The following is a 22,581-nucleotide window of genomic DNA, read 5'->3' on the forward strand; positions in this document are numbered from 1 at the left end:
AGTGGTGAACCAATACTTGGAGCTAAATAGTTTGATTGATGGTTCAAATGGCACCCATGTATGATGTATAACATGAATTAAATAATTCTTATAAAATGACTCTAAGAATCTCTAAACAATTAGTTATATTGCACTTAAAGAACAGACCGAGGGCTGACCTGTCAGCCCTTCCACCCAACAGAAATAGGGCGGTATGATCCCGACAATGGTGGGCGATGACCTACAACACTGTTGCCGCTGTCGATGTGACCGTGGCAATGTTCACTGAGGCCGAGTGCTGGGCGACCAGAGTCAGGCAGTAGGCCCATTTAAAATGGAAGTCAGGGTCCTGTGACATCAATGTGATCGTGATTGTCATTTTTGGACTGAACACTGTGCACAGGTATTAGCTGGCAGCCTGGCCAAAGAGAATCCATAAGGTAAGTTCCTCTTGATATTAAAACCCGGCCTGGGCCACTGCTACTCCAACTTCCCTGCCCCATCACAGATTGGAGCCCCCCCAGGAACCTACATTCCTCAGGCCCGGAGGTCACCCAAGCTGCCTTATATTGCGGTGGCTAGTAGCCGGTGGGCCGCCCTGCAGCACTCAGTTTTCAGTTGCAGCCCACCGGCTCAATGCAAGTGAGGCCTAATCCTCATAAAATAGACTGGGCATGATTACTGAACTGTCAAACGAATACCGTTTTGAGGGAAAATCTACCCCTAATATATCTGTGACAGTTAAATGATGTACTGTTATTTAATCTGCTGATCTATTTTGCTTCTGTATAATTTTAGGGCTTACAATAAATATGACAAGTAGTTTAGCCAGAATTATATGGTCTGTCAACATGATATTTATTTGCTAATTCATTTCCTATCAGGAGTACACAGTAGTATTCCATACTATTTCCAGTACTTGCTCCAATGGTTAATTCTTCACCCTGCTGTCCACTACCCTAGACTTGCACACATAAAATCAAGTTTTAGTTCATATGAAACACAGACTTACCTCCTACGGCTGACCTTTGTGAAGACTACAAATAAAGACTATTGGGAGTATACCTAATTGTAGTAGCTATATATTAAGAAGGCAAGAGCAAAAATATTGAATGCCAATGCATAATATGTTGGAAACTTATATTGTGAAGTTTACTATTGCAAACCTCTTCTTATAATAAACTTTTTGTTGGTATAATGAGTTAAAGGCACAAATAATACTAATCCATGATAAGAAAATGACTACCTGCTTTAAACGTGCACCAGAACCCAAAGGCTCAGCTGAAATTGGGCCTTGGGTCTCATTTTAATAATTATGCCGAGCTGCCTGAGGCAGATTGCCCAACGTCAGGGATCAAATTTGGGCCTGCTGCCTCACCACCAGTGGCCCTCATCTGGGAGAGAGGATAGATGAAGGAAAACACAAGGGGGCCAAGAGTGGGCTGTCAGTGACCCGTGGTAGTCCCGTGGGGCCAGGAGGAGCATTGCTGCAGGAGGGGAAGTTAAAAAAAAATCTTTCCCTACCATTCCTTCAGTGGCCTCCAGCGGTCTCTTTAAGTACGATTGGTTAGCCAGCTGTAAAATTGGAAAAACTATGCACGGCGCATAGTTTTTCACAAACTTTGCAGAAGATTCCTGAAAGAGGCACAGTGCCCTTCTTTGCATATTTATATTGATCCATCGCTAATTTCAGGTGACCACCAGGGACACCCAAAAATAGCAAGGACCAATATGGCAGCAGCCATGCCACCGGCGCAGATTGGGAGCAGGAACTCATGCCAAAAAGTTGGTGTATGTTGCACTCGTTATATGCCTGAAAATGAGCAAAACGAATGCCAATTTCTACCCTTTCGTTTGCTGATCTCCACATATAATAATAGGCTTTTGAGCATAAATAATAAATATCTGGCACAATCTAATATTGCTTTAAGCTAAAGCCACTAATTATAATTTTTACTGAAAATTGGACAGAATTCAATCCCCAAAACGCCAACTGAAAATCATGGCATCCCATGCAATAAATATAGAATACATTTTTTCAGTCACTGTAAACCTGTGGCCTAATTATAAACAGACAGAATCACAGAATGTAACCCCAAAACCAGCACTAAAGCTCTTATTATCTCAAGTAACAAAAATGGAATTTGGCTTAATAAGTCACAATAAATCAACGGCCCTGTTTATAGCCAGCAAACAAGCTGCAAGAGCTCAGGCCTAGAGGCTATTGCATTCTTTACACAGTTGTGTAATAAAAGCTAGTTTTATTTATTTATTTAAAGGAGTCATATCATCCAGAGCTAGAAAATCACAGCACTGAAAATCATGGCATTGTGGTCATAGATGGTGCTGCTCAGACAGCCAGCAGTCAGTTGTGGCTTTGCCTTTGAAGGTGGAAATGAGATAAGAAAGCTGGATGGCAGAAATAAATCAGCAATATAGAACACGAGAGCTCCTGACACAGAGATTTTACTGAATCATTTGAATACCATTAATCACTATGGTAACAACTTTGCCTTTTACGATTGTCATAGTATTATTAACCACTCTACCCCTCGCAACATGTTCTTAATTTGCCCATTCATTTTGTCTTGGTAAATAAAGCAGTGGCAGCACATAGGATGATGTGACAGCAGAGTTCTGGAGCAGGTTGTCTGTGATTGAGTCTTGCCAGAAACTGCATTGGCACTGCTTTAAACGTATGTATGATGTACTCCCATGGCTAGTCTAATCAAGAGCTATCTGGCTTGTTCCTTCTTAGCAGATGTAGTTTACTGGTGAGCAAGTATGAGGTTCTTACAGACCTTTAATTTCAATGAGATTATAAAGATTAGAAGAATATAAGCCATGACTATTTTGCAAAACTATTAAATGTAAGATATATGTTTGAGTGAAAATTTGCAAAGATTAGTATCATAATGAGCATTAACCTATGAACCATTTGAAGTTACTTTCATTAGTATGATTCAATTCATATACTTAACAAAATATGTAATTTTTACAACAAAATAAGTTCTCTTTAAGTCAAAGCAAAGATATGCACCTTTTCAGACAGCATGTTGAGATCAGAAATAAGGCTCACGATTGCTGCTTCAATATCGTCTATCTTAAGTTTCTGTGATTCTGATTGTTTTCTCATCTCTGCAATCTGGGTCTGTATTGTAAGAAATAACAGATGGTGAATACTTTGGTACTAAGATATAAACATTGTAACCTTAGATTTTATTGGACACTTTCTAATACAATTACTCTTTAGATGAAACAGGTGTATCAATGGTTGCAAGCAATATGTGTAGTGAGAAGCTCAGTGTTGTAGTGTGTCTGAACACTGTCCTTTAACCACCCAACTCTAACTTTCAATGCAGCCCAAAGATAATGATTACTCAGCATCCTAAGTAAGGCAAGGGCCAGTTTCATTCCACTTCTCACCAGTCTGTAGCACAAAATTATCCTCAAAAGTGGAACAGCAACAAAAGAGAAGGGAGTTGAATTCCCTGTTGTAACACTGGCAGGAGTCTGTTGGAATGTCTTCAAAAAAGGCCAGGACTCGAATATGCGAAGTCATCATTAGTTGGGAAATCTGGTTGGTCTTGTAAGAAGTGAAGCCTCTCTCTGTCTTTTACAAGGGCAACCATATACAGTACGATAATGTGGGGTTAGGGACTCCCTTGTGCTGGGGCAGGCGCTGCGTAGGTTCTCCAGGTGGAGGGCCTGGGTACCCTCTCCCTCCCCACATAGTAGCAACCAGGCACTGGCGTTTCCAGTAGCATGGGGCAATTGGGCGTCCGCGGTGGCATGAGTGCCTGCCAGCCCCATGCAAATGAGGTGCTTCCCATTGACTTTGCAAACTCTGGTGGGGCAGTGCTGGAGGATACCAGTAGGTGAGACCCAGGTGTACCTGCCAGTATGGCGCCAAAAAGTATAGAAGGTTTGGACAAATTTACATCTAGTAATAGACCTGATTTATTAATAGCAATCAGAATACAGAAAGGTATTACCAAAAAATGAAATGCATTGGCAGCTTGTGAGCTATGGGGTGGGGTGGGGTGGGGGTGGGGATCTGTAACAGTAAATTCAATCCTCAAGATTGCTTCTTTTCATTAAGCAGCTTAATTATATTGTGTGTGCTGTTCATTACACCATTTCCTTCAGTCATGTGCTCCTTTCTGTCTCAGATTGCCTTTCACAGATAGAATTTGGCCAACTCTAAGACTCAACAAATCCCATCTGTTGGAAAAATGTTAAAACCTTATAAAATTATATGTGGTATAAATTCCAAGTCTACTATACACCCCACTGATACAGCAGTAATAAAATACCTAATTAGCACAAAAAACTACTAAACTTCTGACTGACTGAGTCTCAGCCCTATTTGACTATTACTGCTGGCACTTACGTTGAAGTGGATTGCTGTGAAATTGAATTGTTTCAAGCGGTTATTAATGGCATCGCCGGTGATAACATTTAAAACACTGGACTTAGCTTCTTCCAGTGATGATCCTGCTAATTTTATGTCTTCAATTAAGTCCCAGATACACTTGTCGCATCCTGTTGAGATAATAGAACAGATACTCAATTAAAGGCAATTGTATTAAAATGTTATCAGCAACAGCACAGAGCTTTTTCAGCTTGTTTTTCATTATCAAATGTGATGGAACTGTAAGGTCAAAGGGCGTGCAGGCCACACAGCCAGGGCTACATTGTTGTCTATCCCTAACCCCTCTTCCTTTTGAATGTGGCTCTCCTACTAGAGGAATGTTTATTATACAGTTATACAGACCAGGACTTTGCTAGGTTCGATCTCCACTCTAGGGTAAGTTAGCTCATCTATCCTGGGTTGGTGATGGGAATAATATAATTGGGTTCGGCATCCCTGGGTTAGGGAGGGGAAAATCAGCCATGGCTCCCAGTCTTCATCATTATCAAGTGCATCTTAATGGAAATGAGCATAGGCTGATGTCAACTGAATCCTAGAATAGAATCATAGAATGGTTACAGCACAGAAGGAGGCCATTCGGCCCGTTGAGCCTGTGCCGGCTCTCTGCAAGAGCACTTCAGCTAGTCCCACTCCCCTGCCCTTTCTCCATAGCCCTGCAATAATTTTTTCCTTCAGGTACTTATCCTATTCCCGTTTGAAAGGCATGATTGAATCTGAAGTGAGAACAAGATTGTGGTTTGCTCTGAGGCCACTATAGTTGAATAGCCCGGCAACACTCACTAACTCGAATCACATTTGAATAATTGGCAAGGTAGTGGAGGACGCCCAAAACAAGCAGTCAAGACTTTCAGGAAAAGGAAGGAGAAGAAAAGAAATTTAATAAATGATCTAAAACCCTATCCAGCATATATTGTTTGAACATTGGTTTAGACTGAATTTAGCAGTTGATCCATTGTTGCTCTGACTTGTGCCCACAATAAATTTATTTATAGTTCTTTTACTGGCCACTGAAGAGAAGTATCCAAAGAGATCAGATGTCATCCTAAATCTTTTCATGAATCACAGGTATTATCAATTATTTAACTTAAATTATATAGTTATTTATAATGATGATCCTGATAATATACTAAGCCATAAGCTAAAATGGTTACTAAACATTGTAGAGCACCTGACATTTAATGATAAGGGTAAATTTTATGCATTAGAACTTGCAGCACAGAGCTTCACGTTAGCGGACTGCAGATCAGCAACCTGGGCACAGAGGAGAACAGCAGCAAAAGGTCCCAATGCTAAAGGTTCCCTGGGTGAATAGTTAAAACATTTTGTGCTTATTTTTTGGGGTCCTCTTCAGCTTGCTGGCAGGTTTCCCTCAGATCCTCCAGTTGGGAGTGGGGGTTCCAGCAAAACTTTCCACCAGCTTCTTGGCGCACCCCTATATTGGCCAGCTCATTACCATAACTACAGGTGATGGAGACAGGGAACTCCTCCTTCTGCTTCATCAATGTGACAGATGGGCCTCTGCCTATTGCCCCAGTTATGCTGCACATTTGCCAGTAATGTGGGATATGTTTTTGCACCACTTTAATGCCAAACATGCATGATAATGCTATTCATTTTTGAGAAATGGGCAGTTTAGTGTTAGTATCAAGCCCACCTACATGACAATGTTTCCCACAGCTGCCACTGTGTGTAGGGTGCAGTTATATTGCAGCCTGCAAAACAAATGTTAAACTTAAAACAGTTGATGCGCAGTAGGTGCCTGCTCCCTTATTATCAGGTGCAGGATCTCTGTTTAATTGGGTGCAAAGGTCTGAGCCAATGTACCTAATGTGCCCCAATTCTGTTGGTTGGGACATAGCGGCTTGGAGCCTGCAGAGAAAGTGTGCACAAGGCTCATTGAGGCCCCTGTATATATTGTAATTAGGCCTGCTTACCCTAATATGACTGGAGTGTTTGAGCAGCAAGGGAGGGTCTGCAGAATTTCTTTTTAATGGGCGACTGTGACCTATTACCAGATCTCCCAGTTTGTCTCCTATTGGACTTTTGGGCCTTAAGAGACTGATTTCCTCTGCCACCATGCTCCTTTCACCTTTCCCACCCCTCCCCCCCACCCCCACCCCAAGAAAATGCTTTCTTCTGAAGGAGTCAACAGCTGCTTACAGGCTGCGGAGCTGGAAATACCACCCCACAAACCAGGCACTCTCCAAGTACATCTTGAGCAATGCTCTTGAAGCAAAAGTTAAATATTATATTGAGCTGACCTCACATTATGGGGTGAGTTCAGTTCCTTTGTGGGCCCAGTACATGGAGTGCTTCTGGAGCTGCACTCCCAGCACTGTGTAGCTGCGATCACATTATCAGCCCCATAACGTCGAAACGTACTTGCACAGCATCCGCATTTGACCTTCTAATGTTAGAAGATAAGAAATTTCTCCAGCAGCTAGAGTCCGATGAACAGAATGGCAAGTCCCTGTTTAGTATGTATGCATAGAGTTCTATTTTACCTGATTCAAGAATAGTGTTAGCAAGCAGTACACTTGTTTGCCAGTTCATGAGAAATGCACTGGAAAACTTGGTGCAGTGTTACTGGAGCATTAGAATAGCAAGACAAGGGGTTATAGTTACAGTCCCCTTTGTGGTGAATTCCAAATGTAAGCTATGTAGTTAAGAAAAACACAAAGCGAAGGTCAACTCTCTATGGCAAGACTAAAAGGATAAATATGGCTTTATGCTGTATTTTCTCCTTGAACTAATGCAAACATTTTATAAAGTACAGATTGTCTAAAAATAAGCTGCAAAATATTCAATATTTTCAATTCAGTGTAAAAGTTTTTAAAATATATTTTTGTTACTATATGCCAAATGATAAAACACTCTAGTCATTATTAATCAGTAGCATTTCTTTTGGGGAACTTTTGGAAAAATACAACCCAACCCTTTCTTTAGGCACTTGACAAACTCCTTACAGACATTTAACAAGCATTCAAATGTTTGAATACTGATATCTGTAATTGCCAAGCTTCTGTATTTCATATTCTCTTATTTGAGACTATGACTGTATAATTTTTACTTTAAATGGCTTAGAATTTTTGAGACACCCACACTGGCCTCATTACATATTTGCCGTGCTTGGAATAGATTTCTGGCTTCAGTATAAAGAATGGCTTGGGCCTGAAAAGAGGTGTATGAATTTCAGGCGTAGATAATTGTTGGGATAATCACATCACTTATTTAAGTACACGACCAAATGTCATGATTGGTGGATCAGTTCTGAAAGTGCCAAGCCAATAGAATTCACTGGAAAAGGAGCCACACAGTTGTATTGCGGGTTGTCACTGGCTGCAGAAGCAGAGATGGCATGAGTTATCCTATTTTAACTTAACAAAGTTGTAGGAAAGCACAGCCAGGGTTCAGTGGGGTCATCTGGAATTATAGTTGAAGGGCTTAGCTGAATGAAGGTACTTACTGACAACTGAGCAGTCAGTTGGGGACTCAGTGGGTGCTGACAGGCATTCTCCTGTCTCACTGTCACAGTGCCCTTCACATTCGCACCCTGCAGATGAGAGAAACAAGTGCATTTCTGAAACTATAATGTGTGATTATGGGCTTTATCAGAATTATTTTGTTTGGACTAAGAAATGCATGCAACATCTTTATTAAACAGTGCAATGAAATATATTAAGTTCTGTTTCTGTATGAGTTAATAATAATGCTTGCAAATACACAGAACCTTATCGGATCAAGATATCTCAATGAGCTTCACACAATGGATTACTTTTGAACTGCTTCTACAAGAGCTCACTTTAAACTATTTTCTTTCTCCTTTTTTACTTCCTTCCTTCTCTTGTTTTTTTTGCCCATTGGTATTTCCATTAAAGCCTTTCTCTTTCTCTCTTTCGCCTAAATTTAGTGCATTGAACTTACTCTGGCAGCCATTCAGTCCGTAGTTCCAGAAGCCGTACAGACACCGGTCACAGCGCCTGCCTGTGACTCCGGGTAAGCATGTGCACCGTCCACTCAAAGGGTCACAATATTCATCCTTGGAAGCTAGAGCACACTCACATCTCAAACATCCAGAACAACTGCTGTATCCATAGTAACCAATCTGCAAAGAAGGAAACAAATATAAAACAGTTGAAAACACTGATACTGTAGTTTTGAATTTATTAACCTGAGCTAGATTTTTTGTTTAAAAAAAGCGGTAATTTTGTGCAGGGTATTTCCTGATCCAATTGTTTCAACTATTTTCTATGAAACACTACTTGGACTCATTTTCTTCAGTGATGTTACTCTCCATTTGGACAGTAGCAAACATGATTTAGGATACAGAAGTCCAACAATGTTACATTTTTTCTATACCTATGGCCATTATGTGATACAAAGGGGCCTTAATTTAAAACGCTTTCAGCGTTAAATGATTTTTTCCCCAAAATTGGCAGCCCTTTAATTTGTCAATCTATGATATATTAAAAATGGTGAGTGGTTGCAACATTCTGTAGGTGATTCTGTGAGGGTCACATTATCTAACCCATGATGTACAGTGGGACAGCCTCACTGTACTGTCTTACCCCCCATCCCCTGGCCTCCAGTCAGTTGGAGGTACCTTCAATTAAGCTTTACAATTATCCCTTCATTTGGTGAGCACTGAAACCTCCTCTTTGCCTGAATTATAAAAAAAGCACCAAAAAAAAATTAAATACCCTCAGTGCCAACATTTTAGGAGAAATGGAACTCAGAAGCATGAGTAACTTTTATGAGCACAACCACACCTAAATGACTCGGACATGAACCACTGTTTTGTGGTAGTAAAATGGTATGTAGGAAGTACTCTGCTCTCAGCCAAAGCAACCTTCCTTTGCCCCCATTTAGATTCAATGCACCCCTTGCACCACTGCCCCCCCAGAGGGCAGGAAAGTGGGCCTTCTGTCCAGACCTCCTTTCCCAATGAGAGGATTATCTGGGTCTGATGAAACATGTTGGACGCCTCTCCCCTACATGTTGAAGAAAATTCTGTGTCCGATCCAGCGAAGGGAACCCATACCCCACAATTTCTAGGCCTTTGCTCCACTGCATCTCTCTCCTGTTCCTCCCTTCCAGCCTACCTCTTATCATCCACCTCTCCTCCCATTTCCTCTCTCCCTCACCCCTCCCTGTCTTCCATCTCCCATTCGCCTTCCCATATTCTCCTCCCCTTTTCCTCTCCCTTTGACCCCTCATCTTTCCTTCTCCGCACATCTCCTCCTCACCAAACTCACCTCCTCTCTCCCCCTCCTCCCATTTCTCCTATTTGACTCCAATTATCTCCTAGCCCTCTAACCCTGCTTGACTTGAAAACTGTCCTTGGCCTTGACTCCACCTGCAATGCCATGGGAGATTGAATAGTTATCCTATATTATCACACCCAATGGTCCAAACATGATTTGATACACTCACCTCACAGTGGTCACAGAAGGCTCCCGCTACTCCTGGCTTACAGCGACACTGTCCGGTTACATGATCACACTCATTCGTGCCACATTTCTGACAGGAGCAGTCTTTTAAAAAACAGAGATATCTTTTTTAATTCTGAAGTAATTTACAATCTACATCGATTAATGGAGAACTGGCAACTTTTGAGTCATTTGAGGCACTTGAATGCTGCATATTCATGAAAAACAAGCTTCTGCGATAGCAGACATTAGCCCAGAGTTAACCTGAATTGTACTTACACTGAAATTACACTCAAATTTACACTGGCCAAACATCCTGCCAAGAACTTGTGGCCAAATTTCCTGCACAGATCATTTGCCTACGCTTTAACATAAAATCCAGCATAAAATAAGTGCAAATACAGTGCCGCCAATAGGAGTAATGAGTGGACTGTTATCTTTTATTATTGCGCCTGGTTCTCAGAGCCCCTCTTGCCTTTCCTACTCCCCTTCCTCTCCATTATTATGCAGAACTGGGGGTACTCTTTTAGTTTGGACCCCCCAAAAAAAAACCAAATTGGACTGTAAATGAACAAAAGTTCAACTAAAACTTAACAAATCAAATTAAAATTTGGTTTTCCGGGTTGATGATGCACTCCAGTCCCCGTGGCACCCACTGGTCGCGGAAATACTCAAGCGCACCGGCGGACACCGCGTGCTCCATCTCCAGGGCCACAGAACTGGGGGTATGGCCATTAAGAAGGGCAGTCTAGCTGCTTAGTTGCTTAGTCCTTCGGAATGTGTGGGGGTGGAGAATGAGGGTCGCTTGTACAAATGTTTCAGTGTAAAACTAGTGCAAATCAGTGATGTGCAAATTTCCTTGCACCAAAAACATAATGGCCCAAGTTTTACAGGGCCTATGACTGCGTACGGTGCGTAGCGGCTGTAAGTGCCCCGCAAGTTTCGGGTTTACACATGCGCTGCGCATACGCGAAAACCCGGAACTTGTGATCTGTTAAGAATCTTCTTGACAGATCCTCCGCATCCCCAGGAATTGGACATTCGCTGGCGGAGAGTTGGGCTATTTGCCCAACTCTTGCCCAGCAAATGCCCGTGAAACTCTTACGCCTGGTAAAAGCAGGTGCAAGGCCTTCTTTTACCAGCGTAAGGGTGAAAATAAATGTTAAAATAAAATTTATTAAATCATTTAACATTCAAAAACCTGGAAAATTAGTTTGTGTTATTTTTGGCCCCTTGAAAAATGCTTACATTTTTTTTTTAATTAAATTTTTGTTTTAAATGTTTAATCAAATTGTATTTTAATTAATTTTAAACATGTAATGATTTTTTTTTATTGCAGTGCTGTTAAAATATATTTTTTGGGTGATTCCTATTAAGCTTATGGGGATTCTGTACGTAAATGGAATTCTCATAAGCATAATGGGAATCCCCCTTTCTGATTGGTTGGGCTGGCCCACGTGATCCCAGGGACGCATGTGAACCGCCTGCGCCCCTGGGATACGTGGGCCTTTACACAGGCGTACACCTGCAGGCCCAGGAGCGCAAGTCTCCGTGATCCAGGACCATCCCACCGCAAATTCAGGCCCAATGACATCATAGTTAGGCCAAAACTTTCCAGCAAATTCTAGATTATTGTATCTGCTGCAATGCCACATTACAAGGCATCTAAAATTATTTAGAAAGACTTGCATTGACATAGCACTTTTCACTTCTCTCAGGATGCCCCAAAGCATCTCACAATTAATTATTTTGAAACAAACAGTTGCAATGTAGGTGGATGCAGCAGTTATATTGCACACAAGGTCCCACTAACAATAATGAGTTTAATTCAGTTCATATTTTTGGTGGTGTTGGTCCAAGGAAGAACACTGGAAATATTATTTTTCAAATAGTACCATGGGATCTTTAATGTCCACCTGAATCAGCAGACAGGCCGCAATCTCACCCAAGCGACAGAAGCACCAACATTGGAGCACTCTCTCAGTACTGCACTGAAACGTTAGCCTAAATTATGTGCTCAATTCCTAGAGTGGGGCTTTAATCCACATAGTTCTGACACAAAGGAGGGTGTGCGACCAATTGAGCCAAATGTATGATTACGGGTGAGTTCTCTGAATGTGCACTCCCAGTGTGGAGAATTGCAGGTAGCAGCACATATTAGGAGCTCAATGGTGCACTCCCCATGATTCTCCATCTATTAAAATGAAAGCACTTGAACAATCTTGATTCTCTTTCTCAGGATTTTTTAGAAATGTTTTCTGAATGCTAGCTACTTTAGGGAAAGTGCCACCTGCTTTTAATTCCCACTGTAACTGTTGTTTGAAATTGTGTAATTGGACCATTCACTAATGTAATGGAGCATATGAAAAGGGGATGGGATTCTGATCTTGGTCAGAGTACTCATGGGAGCATTTTTAGAATTGAATTCATTATGGCAGTGTTCAAACAGGATTTTCAACAGAAGAAACTGAACTAAAGCAAAGTGAATGACGAGGAGGTTTTGTGAGTATGCATTAAAGGAATTACATCATTTTCAAAAGTGTCTTGTATTTTAAAAATTCCACAGCTGAACTTCCCATTGGCTCTGCTTTAATTCTTAGAACTACATTTTTGAGCAGTTTCAAAGGCACAGTCCAAATCAAAAGGGTCCACATCATTTGTGACTGAGTATCCACAATAAATCTCAAATTACACATCATGTTTCAGGATTTTGTTATCATTTATTTTCCACAGAAAGGATTTGGAAATGGTTGTGTTGTGAAGTAATATGTACTCACACAAAAGGTGATTAAAATGTTGTTGAGGTAGGCTTTAAACTTGTTTCTCCATATACTGTAAATAGTAAGCAATTTGTTAGCCTGTCTCTGTAATTGATATATATCCCAAATGCATTGTGGTGGGAGGTCCCTGGTCCCAGGCACTCAACAGGGATTATCTAGCTTAGACCTTCCCCTCAGGTTATGAACACAGGGAGATAAAAGATAGGGACACAAAGTCAGTCAGGTTTTCATTCAGAGAGCTACAGTGACAAGCTTTTGCTAGACTCAGAAGTGGGGAAACATAGAACTTTTATTATTTTGTATTATTGCATGAAGAGAAACTGTATTGATTGAACTAAGTGAATAAGAACATAAGAACATAATAAATAGGAGCAGGAGTAGGCAATTTGGCCCTTTGAGCCTGGTCCGCCATTCAATAAGATCATGGCTGATCTTCTACCTCATTTCCACTTTCCTGCACTATCCCCATATCCCTTGATTCCCTTAATATTCAAAAATCTTTCGATCTCTGTCTTGAATATACTCAACGATTGAGCCTCCACAACCTTCTGGGGTAGAGAATTCCAAAGATTCACCACCCTCTGTGAAGAAATTTCTCCTCATCTCAGTCCTAAATGGCCGACCCCTTATTCTGAGACTGTGGCCTCTGGTTCTAGACTCCCCAGCCAGGGGAAACATCCTCCCTGCTTCTACCCTGCAAAGCCCTGTAAGAATTTTGTATATTTCAATGAGATCACCTCTCATTCTTCTAAACTCTAGAGAATATAGGCCTAGTCTACTCGATCTCTCCTCATAGGACAATCCCCCCATCTCAGGAACCAGTCTGATGAACCTTTGTTGCAGTCCCTCTATGGCAAGTATATACTTCCTTAGGTAAGGAGACCAAAACTGTACACAATACTCCAAGTGTGGTCTCACCAGGGCCCTATATAATTGCAGTAAGATGTCTTTACTCTTATACTCAAATCCTCTTGTAATAAAGACCAACATACCATTTGTTTTCCTACTTACTTGCTGTACCTGCATGTTAACTTTCAGTGATTCATGTATAAGGACACCCACGTCCCTCTGAACACCAACATTTCCAAATCTCTCACCATTTAAAAAATACACTGCTTTTCTATTTTTCCTACCAAAGTGGATAATTTCACATTTCTCCACATTATATTCCATTTACCATGTTCTTGCTAACTCATTTAGCCTGTCTATATCCCCTTGAAGCCTCCTTGCATCCTCCTCATAACTTACATTCCCACCCAGCTTTGTATCCAATCATCTATCACACGTTATGTTTATTTGCAATGAATTAAAACAGTTTAATTAAATATTCATTTGTGTAGAAATAGCTGTTGACTTGGGTTACATTATTTAAATGAATGATATAATGGTAAATGTTTTTCCTTGATAATACAAAAAGGCTTTAACATTACGGTTGACAGGTTGTATGAGCAGGTTATCCAGTTGGTTTGGCGAAAATGAATGAGCATTTAAAAATGTTTTTTAAAAATTTCAGCTCAGCATGGGGATAGATTCATATTCGGGCACAGAGATGAAAAGTTAGGGAACTAATCACAATGGAATCCAAGTCACCCTTATAGTTTCCTATATGAATACTTAATAGTGCCGCTTTGGTCCCTGGCTATTCACATAGAGTATGACTAGCTCCCTTGATTGTTGCTCCCCTCACATAGTGTTCTCACCATATGTTCTCACCATATTTCCACAAGGAAACTTTCCTTGATCATATTACTTACCATTTAAAGCTCATAACTAGTACCTCACTTCTACTAGGAATTATATTAAGCATCCTCAGACAAAATGATTGGGAAAAGGCCATTAGAGGGGGAAAAAGATCGAGGTTTATTTTCTTAAAAGGACGAGAACAGTAATCAGCATACTAAAATTCTAAATCTAAACACAGTTGTGGAATTTTATGTTCTGAGCCTGAAAGTGTGTTCATTTTCCTTATTAGAAAATCAGACTCTAATTTCTAAAATGATGCTTTTCTCATTTGGCCCATACATACACATCACTTTTGGTAATTAAGCACACATTACTAACTTGGAACTAAATGGATTAAAAATGTTTATTGTCCATTCTGTTTCACTCTGAAGGTCTGCAACTGCATTTGGAAGTTACTATGCATATTGAACAACTATTTAAATGGATGTACACACCTGTGCAGTTTTTAGCATTGATGGCATTTCCATAGTAACCTGGAGCACAGCGTTCACAGTGGGTACCTGTTGTATTTCGCAGACAATTGCGGCAATACCCAGTTACCTCATTGCAGTCATCAAATATTAGATTGGGATCGGAGTTACCATTGCAGTTACATTTTCTGCAACTGCTTCCGAAGAGCAAAGGTGTTCCAAAGTAGCCAGGTGCACATCTGGAATAAACAAGCATCCTTTTAAACCACAAACAATGCATTTCCTTTTTTTGTGATACAGATGTGGTCTTCCATATTTGGGAGATAATTACTTTGTTAAACTCTTTTGCATTTTTTGAGGCTGGTCTTATTAAAATGAGGATTGCCATTACTGGGAAATGGAACATTTTCTACTTTTGTACTGAATGCCATCATGAAGTGCTCCCAGGCCAACTACAATATGGTTTGCATGTAAGGTAAAGCTCCCTCTACACTACCAAGACAATGTTCTCATAGCCTACCTCCAGAATATGTGGAATAAAATGATTTTGGCCCAAAAATTGCGATCAAAATAATGGCGAGGCTATTAGCGCTCACTGTTATTTATGCGCAAATGCCAAATGCCACAGCAACTTCAGGTGAGGGAAGATGCGCAATTAAATGCAGAAATCAAAAAGTTGCTGTCCAAGATGTGCCACTCCTTGTTAGCTTCGCGAAAATGCCATCTCGCTGTCTGGGTCCCCATTCAAATGAATTGAATGGCATGAAGTTCCTGTATTTGCATGGTAGTTACAAACTAAACTCACCACAGAAAGCTGGGGCTTGTCCATTTCAGTCTAAGTACCCTTTCAATAATGTCATAAGTGTTAATTACTGCCAGTCAACCACTCTGGCACCGAAAAGTTACTATTAAAAGTGTGGCATCTCATTCCTTCAGGTTTTAATTGTTGTTGGAGATAAAAATAAAATAAAATATTAAATTTATTTTTTTACCTTTTCTTTCTGTCTCTCTCTCTCTTAATCCAATATTTCTTACACTCTCTTTATTTTGCTTTCTGTACCTGATTTGACATGGAATTCACCCACTCTAACTTACACTTCCTAGATGCAGCAGGATATTGGATATTCAGGTCTAAATTCTCCAATCATTGAGGGTAATTGTCATCTTCACTGCTTGAGCAGCAAACTGACCGAGTGGATCGCCCGCCCACCCCCCCCCATTAAATAATCTGCCCAATTTTCATTTGAATTGGAAATGAAAAGCAAGCGAATGCAAGCAAGACTCAACATCACTAAAACAGATTAACTGGTCATTATCATATTGCTGTTTGTGGGAGCTTGCTGTACACAAATTAACTGCCGCGTTTCCTACATTACAACAGTGACTACACTTCAAAAGTACTTAATTGGCTGTAAAGTGCTTTGGGATGCCCTGTGGTCATAAAAGGTGCTATATAATCATAGAATCATAGAATCATGGATCGGTTACAGCACGGAAGAAGGCCATTCAGCCCATCAAGCTCGTGCCAACTCTCAGCTAGTCCCACTCCACTGCCCTTTCCCCGTAGCCCTGCAAAATGTTTTCCTTCAGATACTTATCCAACTCCTTTTTGAAAGATAAGATTGCGTCTGCCTCCACCACCCTTTCAGGCAGTGCATTCTAGATCTTAACCACTCGCTACGTAAAAAAGCTTTTTCTTACATCGCCTTTGGTTCTTTTGCCAATCACCTTAAATCTGTGTCCTCTGGTTCTCGACCCTTCTGCCAGTTTTTTTTCTATAACAACATGCGATCCACTCCATCAGTTTACCACCCATGCAGTGAAGATAACAATTTCCCCCAATAAGTCAGAACCAAAAATATCCAGCCAATTGACTGGACAATCCAAATCCAAGTTTAACATGATAAGCCCATGAGGGAGAAAGGAATAAAAGAATATGTTCAGAAAAAGCTGGAAATACTCAGCAGGTCAGGCAGCATCTGAGATGATGGAAGGCGGGAGGAGGGTCGTGTGGATCATAAACACTGGCACATACCTGTTGGGCCGAATGGCCAGTTTCTGTGCTGCAAATACTATGTAATACTATATAATACGTGAGGCAGCACCACTGATATTCCAACCTCTAGACAGTTCAACAATATGAATCCAGCAAGCCCTGTGGAGCTCCCAGATTTTAAAATACAGTTTTACTATCACATAAAATTTAATGAAAAGAACAAAAGAAAAAATACTGACCTTTCACATCTGCGTCCAGCATAATTTTCCTGACAAAGACAACGCAATTTGTTGGCTTTAATCATACAGGAAACAGCAAAACTGAAAAATGGAAAGAAAAAAACAAAACAAAATGTAATAATTTTCTGTTTATAGCAGTTTTAAAGTTTTTCCCCCCATTCTGGCCATATTCTATGTTACATTAGACCAGGATTAATATTATGATATTCAATGGCTGCACTTATCAATATGTGAAATCAGTGTAACGCTACTTTGGTGAACTACTCCTTTATAAGGAAACAAAGGGCAATAATTCTTCTATATTAAACAAGCTATTTATAACTGATTTGATCATTACAAATTAGAATCTCTTCACTTACATCTCAAAGTCTAGAAACTGAAAATAGCGCTTTAATAATTTTCAAGTTTTCTATTGCCATCTTTGCCTTACATGGAAACACTTCAAAACATAAACTTTGCCATTTGATCTGAGACTACTTCAAGGACACAAGAGTGGAACTTTACAATACAGAAAATAAGGATATACAAATGAGACCACTCTGGCTCACTGAAGTCCCACTGTCACACAGGATTCAATATTACCCTTTTCAAAACCAATATACAGCTATTATCTCCTGAATTCAGTACCTGTAAAATTCAATTCTTAATTCCTACCAGGCGATGGTCAGTTCTATAGGGTGGGACTTCCAATTGATGAAGTTCACATATGATTGCTTAACATGTTAATGCTTCATTCCTTTCTGTGCCATTTTTATGCAGGCCTTCACTTGTTTATCTTAAACAAGCTTACGTGAACTTTGGTGTTTGGAAGGTCTAAAAACAAACAGCCTTACATGCTATGTGAGTACAAAAATACCTTCTCAGTCCCGAGACCTACATGAAATTTTATTTGATTCTTTCATTACATACATCAGATCTACTCTACATAGGTTATTTACTACAGACTACAGCACTTTCTGATGCATCCAACAAATGTAGAACTGCAGTTAATAAATCTCTGCTTTTTCCAACTTACTTGTTTGAAGGTACACTTAGAGGGCAAGGACACGGCTGGCAAGATTTATAATGGCCCTGGACGACATCACCAATATATCCGTCAAGACATTTTTCACAGTGGTCCCCGGTTGTGTTATTCTGACAGTCCTGAAATACAAAGTGATAAATTATTCAGATTTCATCATTTACTGGGTAAAAGATAGCAATCGAGTTCCAAAAGCAGCGAAAGTAACTTTTCCCTTTGCAATATTTATTTTAAGTTGACATTTTCAAACCAACATGAATAAATGATTCATGTAATACCAGTAAGAGTGTCTGATGCATGTGATGTACAGATTTCCGGCTGCTTATTTTTACAGGGTTATGTTTCTGTTAAGTACATTTGCTTTCTTTGTAAGCAACCTTCTTCCAGCATTGGTACAGATTCAGTGAGACCATGCAACCATAAAGGCACGCTGTGTTGAGAAAAAAATATTTGGCAAACTTTTTTAGTTTGTGGAGGGACAAAGGAATGTATCCCAACGTTATCATGTGCAAGATATATGATAACCCGTTTTAGTCCAATTTACGTAATCAGTTTTCTGTTTGCAAACAGAACGAATAAAACAGGTTTCCCACTTTCAGCTGAAAATTACGCTCCTTTAAGGTGACAAGTAACCTATCCCACGAATGACCCCTAGATGTTGCCCTGATTATATTGCTCCCCATTGAAGTGTGATGGCAGTTATAATGTGCTTGTCAGAGGGCTGCTGATTTTGCTTGATTTCAATAGCAGCATTAACAGCTCCTCAGTTTATCCAGATCAAAGTCTCCATCTGTCGACACTTCAACAGTAGAGTCCTGATACTTGTAATTGTGAAATTATCTTTGTTGTGTAAAGGAGTCTTCATTACTGAGCCAATTAATCTGTTGGTGCAGTGCTTTATTTTCTTGTATACAACATTTGAAGTCTTATGGGAGCTTTTACAAATGCTGTACAGAAAAAAATAAAGCATTGAGTTGAAAAATTAATTGTTGTAGAGATTATAAAAGTGTTTTATTTATTGCAGATTATTGATTTGATGGTAAAAGTTGCTTTTTCATTAATAGTCTTTTGATAGTCAGAAAATAAATACTCTATTGCATAGCACAGTGATCGAATTCACAGAGCATATCTATGGAAATTAAATGGACTCTTGTTTATGCCATGGTCCATTTTGTAAGTTTTTTTCTAGCTATTGACATATTATAAAGATAGTGGACAGCATTTCAAATCATTATAATGTGATGGGGGTAAGATAGTGGATCAGTTTGTATCAGTAGCACTGATTCTTAAACCTAGAACTTCATGAATCAGGGTTATCTGCAGTGCCATTTAACAAAGATCACTTTGGCTTCTCATAATGCTTAATATTGTACTTATATCATGCATGAGTCAGGTATCATTTTAACATACAACTGGAACAAAAGCACAGCAACCGCCATGACATATTCTGGTGATGTGACCAGGTTAATACGTTTTATCTACCAAAATGCATTTTCACTTTATTTAGGGTGGGATAGATGAAATGAACTGCCAATGGTACTGGTGCTTTATTATGACCTCATATGTGTGGGAATATGGGCCTGGAGTTTCCGCTTGGTTGCCCTGGTTTTTTCAGCCTGAAAGATTTGTTTTTTTGGTGAATCATGGTTAAACTCTAGCAAGGATATTTCCTTCAACTTCACACAAAAAAATTTGATGAAAAACAAGTATGTTCTCTTAACAACCACACTGTCAACAAGGAAGATGATGTGACTATTTACAACAGGCATTTCCATAACAACAAAAAACCTAAGAATTCTTTACACTGTTTTAGGAAGTTGTCACATCCTCTCTGATTTCACGGCATCACTACATGCTGTATCACCTCATTGTGGGATGAATTCACCACTCTTTTACTTCAATCTTCCAAACAATTCTATTCCCCATGTTTGGTTTGGTTATATCAATGGTATATACAGAAAATGCTTTGATTACATAGGATTACATTGTGGCGGAGCCACCAGGGGGACTCTGATCTAATGTGCATAATTATCTTTAACAAATTATTAGCTACAGAATGAATCTGTATCTTTGTTCATATCATTGCATGTACATAGCGCGGTCCCTTTAAGAATGAGAACAAACGCGATGATGTCATCACGTTGATCACGTGATCCTCCAGCGGTGGGAAAACGTGATGACGTCATGACGTCAGGCTGGGGAGCCGCCCTAGCCAGTCCTCGTGGAGCCAGCAAAGAGTACAGACCTGTAATGTAGTTCTCCTGTGTTTTCGTGTTAAACTCTGTTGATTAGTATTAAACATCATTTGTTTGATAGACTGACTCGACCTCAGTCCTTTAGTTAGGAATCTAGCCATTCCTAGAACATAATATATACAGCACAGAAACAGGCAATTCAGCCCAACCAGTCCATGCCAGTGTTTATGCTCCACTCGAGCCTCCTCCAGTCTTTCCTCACCTAACTCTATCAGCGTAACCCTCTATTCCCTACTCCCTCATATGCTTATCTAGCCTCCCCTTAAATGCATCTATATTATTTGCTTCAACCACTCCCTGTGGTAGCGAGTTCCACATTCTCACAACTCTCTGGGAAAAGAAGTTTCTTCTGAATTCCCTATTTGATTTCTTGGTGACTATCTTATATTGATGGCCTCTAGATATGCTCTTCCCCACAAGTGGAAACACTCTCTCTGTACCTACTCTATCAAAACCTTTCATAATTTTAAAGACCTCTATTAGGTCACCCCTCAGCGTTCTCTTTTCAAGAGAAAAGAGACCCAGTCTATTCATCCTTTCCTGATAGGTATAACCTCGCATTTCTGGTATCATCCTTGTAAATCTTTGTTGCACCCTCTCCAATGCCTCTATATCCTTTTTATAATATGGCAACCAAGTGTGGTCTAACCTGTAATGTATATACCTTTAAGGGGGGAAATATCTTTTACAGCTCATGTATACTGCAGTACCGGCAGTGACCACACCTGTATATAGCCCTGAGCAGTAATCTGTACAGATCAGTTCCAGTGTGATCCACGTTGAGTAAAAACCTGTTGTACCATTCTCCTGCAGTCTGTGTCTTATTATGCACAGACACAACATTGGCGACAAGGCAAGTTCGAACCTACCTGCAACTCTGCATCACCTCCCGGGGATTCGTTCCTGGAGATCAGTGGATTGGAAGTCAAGGCCAGAGACTCGGGCGTCGACCACGGGCAACCGCCCAGTCATCAAGCAGAGACTCAAGAATTGCGGGGGAGGCTGTTGAGAGCCAGGCTTGGCTTTCCAGTCAAGGTGGTCCAGCGAAACGGGCTGGCAACAGGTAGTGCGCAGACCCTTCCCGGACAGCGGCGGGCTGGAGCCCGACCGAGCGGCACAGCAAAGGGCCGAGCAGCGTCGACGGGGGAGAGAGAGAGAGAGGGTAGAGTGCACAGGGCGCAGCCGGTGTTCAGCGGCCGAGCAGCGTCGAAGAGAGGGAGAGAGAGACGCGCAGAAACCCGCGAGGCGCCGCCATTGCCACGAGGTCTGCCGAGAGTGGCGTTGGCAGCAGCGCAGGAGAAGCGCGCGAAACCTACAGGGCGCTGCCATTGCCATGAGAACTGCCGGGAGCGGCGTTGGCAGCAGCGGGGGAGGAAGGAAAGCACGGGAGACGCCATTTTAAGCCATTGGGAGACGCCATTTTAAACCACACCCAAAATGCCAAAGAGTGGCAGTATCACCGCATTTGACAATGAAGTCAAAGATTGGACTACATATGTCGAACGAATAGAGGTATACTGCAAGGCAAATGAGGTGTCAGGTGACAAGAAAGCGTCGGTATTGTTAAATTTAATGGGTGCAAAGACGTATGGTTCATTACGAAATCTAGTAACCCCAACGAAGCCAATGGAAAAGAGTTTTGAAGATGTAGTAACGATACTACAGGAACATTTAAAACCCACACCGCTGCTGATAGCAGAAAAATTCAAGTTTCACAAACGGAACCAGCATAAGGATGAAAGCAATGCTGATTATTTAACAGAACTGCGCAAACTATCGAAACACTGCCAGTTTGGAGCGGGACTGGCAGATACCTTAAGGGACAAGTTTGTGTGTGGGCTTCAAAGTGAAGGAACCCAGAAACGGCTTTAATCTGAAAAGGACCTTACGCTGGAAAAGGCTTTAAGCATTGCGGTATCATATGAAGCAACAGCACGGGGCGCTGCAGAGATACAACAGAGACCGCAAGAATATGGCACAAACAAAATGGCATATGGAACAGAGAAGTGCTATCGCTGCGGCAGAACAACACACGACCAGAATGATTGCTGGTTCAAAGACAAAGTGTGCAGACAGTGTGGAAAAGTAGGACACATAGCACGAGTCTGCAGGTCGGGAAAGAAAACCAGCAATAAGAAACCTACCAAAGAAAAGTACAAGAAGGTACATAAGATGACGGAGAATAGTTCAGATGAACAAAAGAGTGATAACGACTCCGAAAGCAGGGAACTGAGTTGTCTGAAACTACATAATGTGATCACAATGGAGGATCACCGAACCATTTGGGTCACTCT

General features: G+C 40.8%; 1 protein-coding gene across 2 annotated transcripts in view; it reads right to left on the reverse strand.

The window, feature by feature from the left end:
* The window catches only part of lama4 (laminin, alpha 4), a 223,205-nt gene that overhangs the window by 150,610 nt on the left and 50,014 nt on the right, over nucleotides 1-22,581 (reverse strand). For both annotated transcript variants that reach the window (XM_085997349.1, XM_085997347.1), the window contains exons 3-10: nucleotides 18,027-18,154; nucleotides 17,012-17,092; nucleotides 14,801-15,015; nucleotides 9,848-9,948; nucleotides 8,339-8,519; nucleotides 7,881-7,967; nucleotides 4,373-4,524; nucleotides 3,020-3,130 (exon numbers count right to left, since the gene is read on the reverse strand). In XM_085997349.1, the coding sequence (XP_085853475.1) occupies nucleotides 3,020-3,130; nucleotides 4,373-4,524; nucleotides 7,881-7,967; nucleotides 8,339-8,519; nucleotides 9,848-9,948; nucleotides 14,801-15,015; nucleotides 17,012-17,092; nucleotides 18,027-18,154 (1,056 nt within the window). The remainder of the gene's footprint in view (nucleotides 1-3,019; nucleotides 3,131-4,372; nucleotides 4,525-7,880; nucleotides 7,968-8,338; nucleotides 8,520-9,847; nucleotides 9,949-14,800; nucleotides 15,016-17,011; nucleotides 17,093-18,026; nucleotides 18,155-22,581) is intronic.

Source organism: Somniosus microcephalus, chromosome 9 (genome assembly GCF_052327205.1).
Source record: "Somniosus microcephalus isolate GS21.2 chromosome 9, FLI_Smic_1.0, whole genome shotgun sequence".
NCBI lineage: Eukaryota > Metazoa > Chordata > Chondrichthyes > Squaliformes > Somniosidae > Somniosus > Somniosus microcephalus.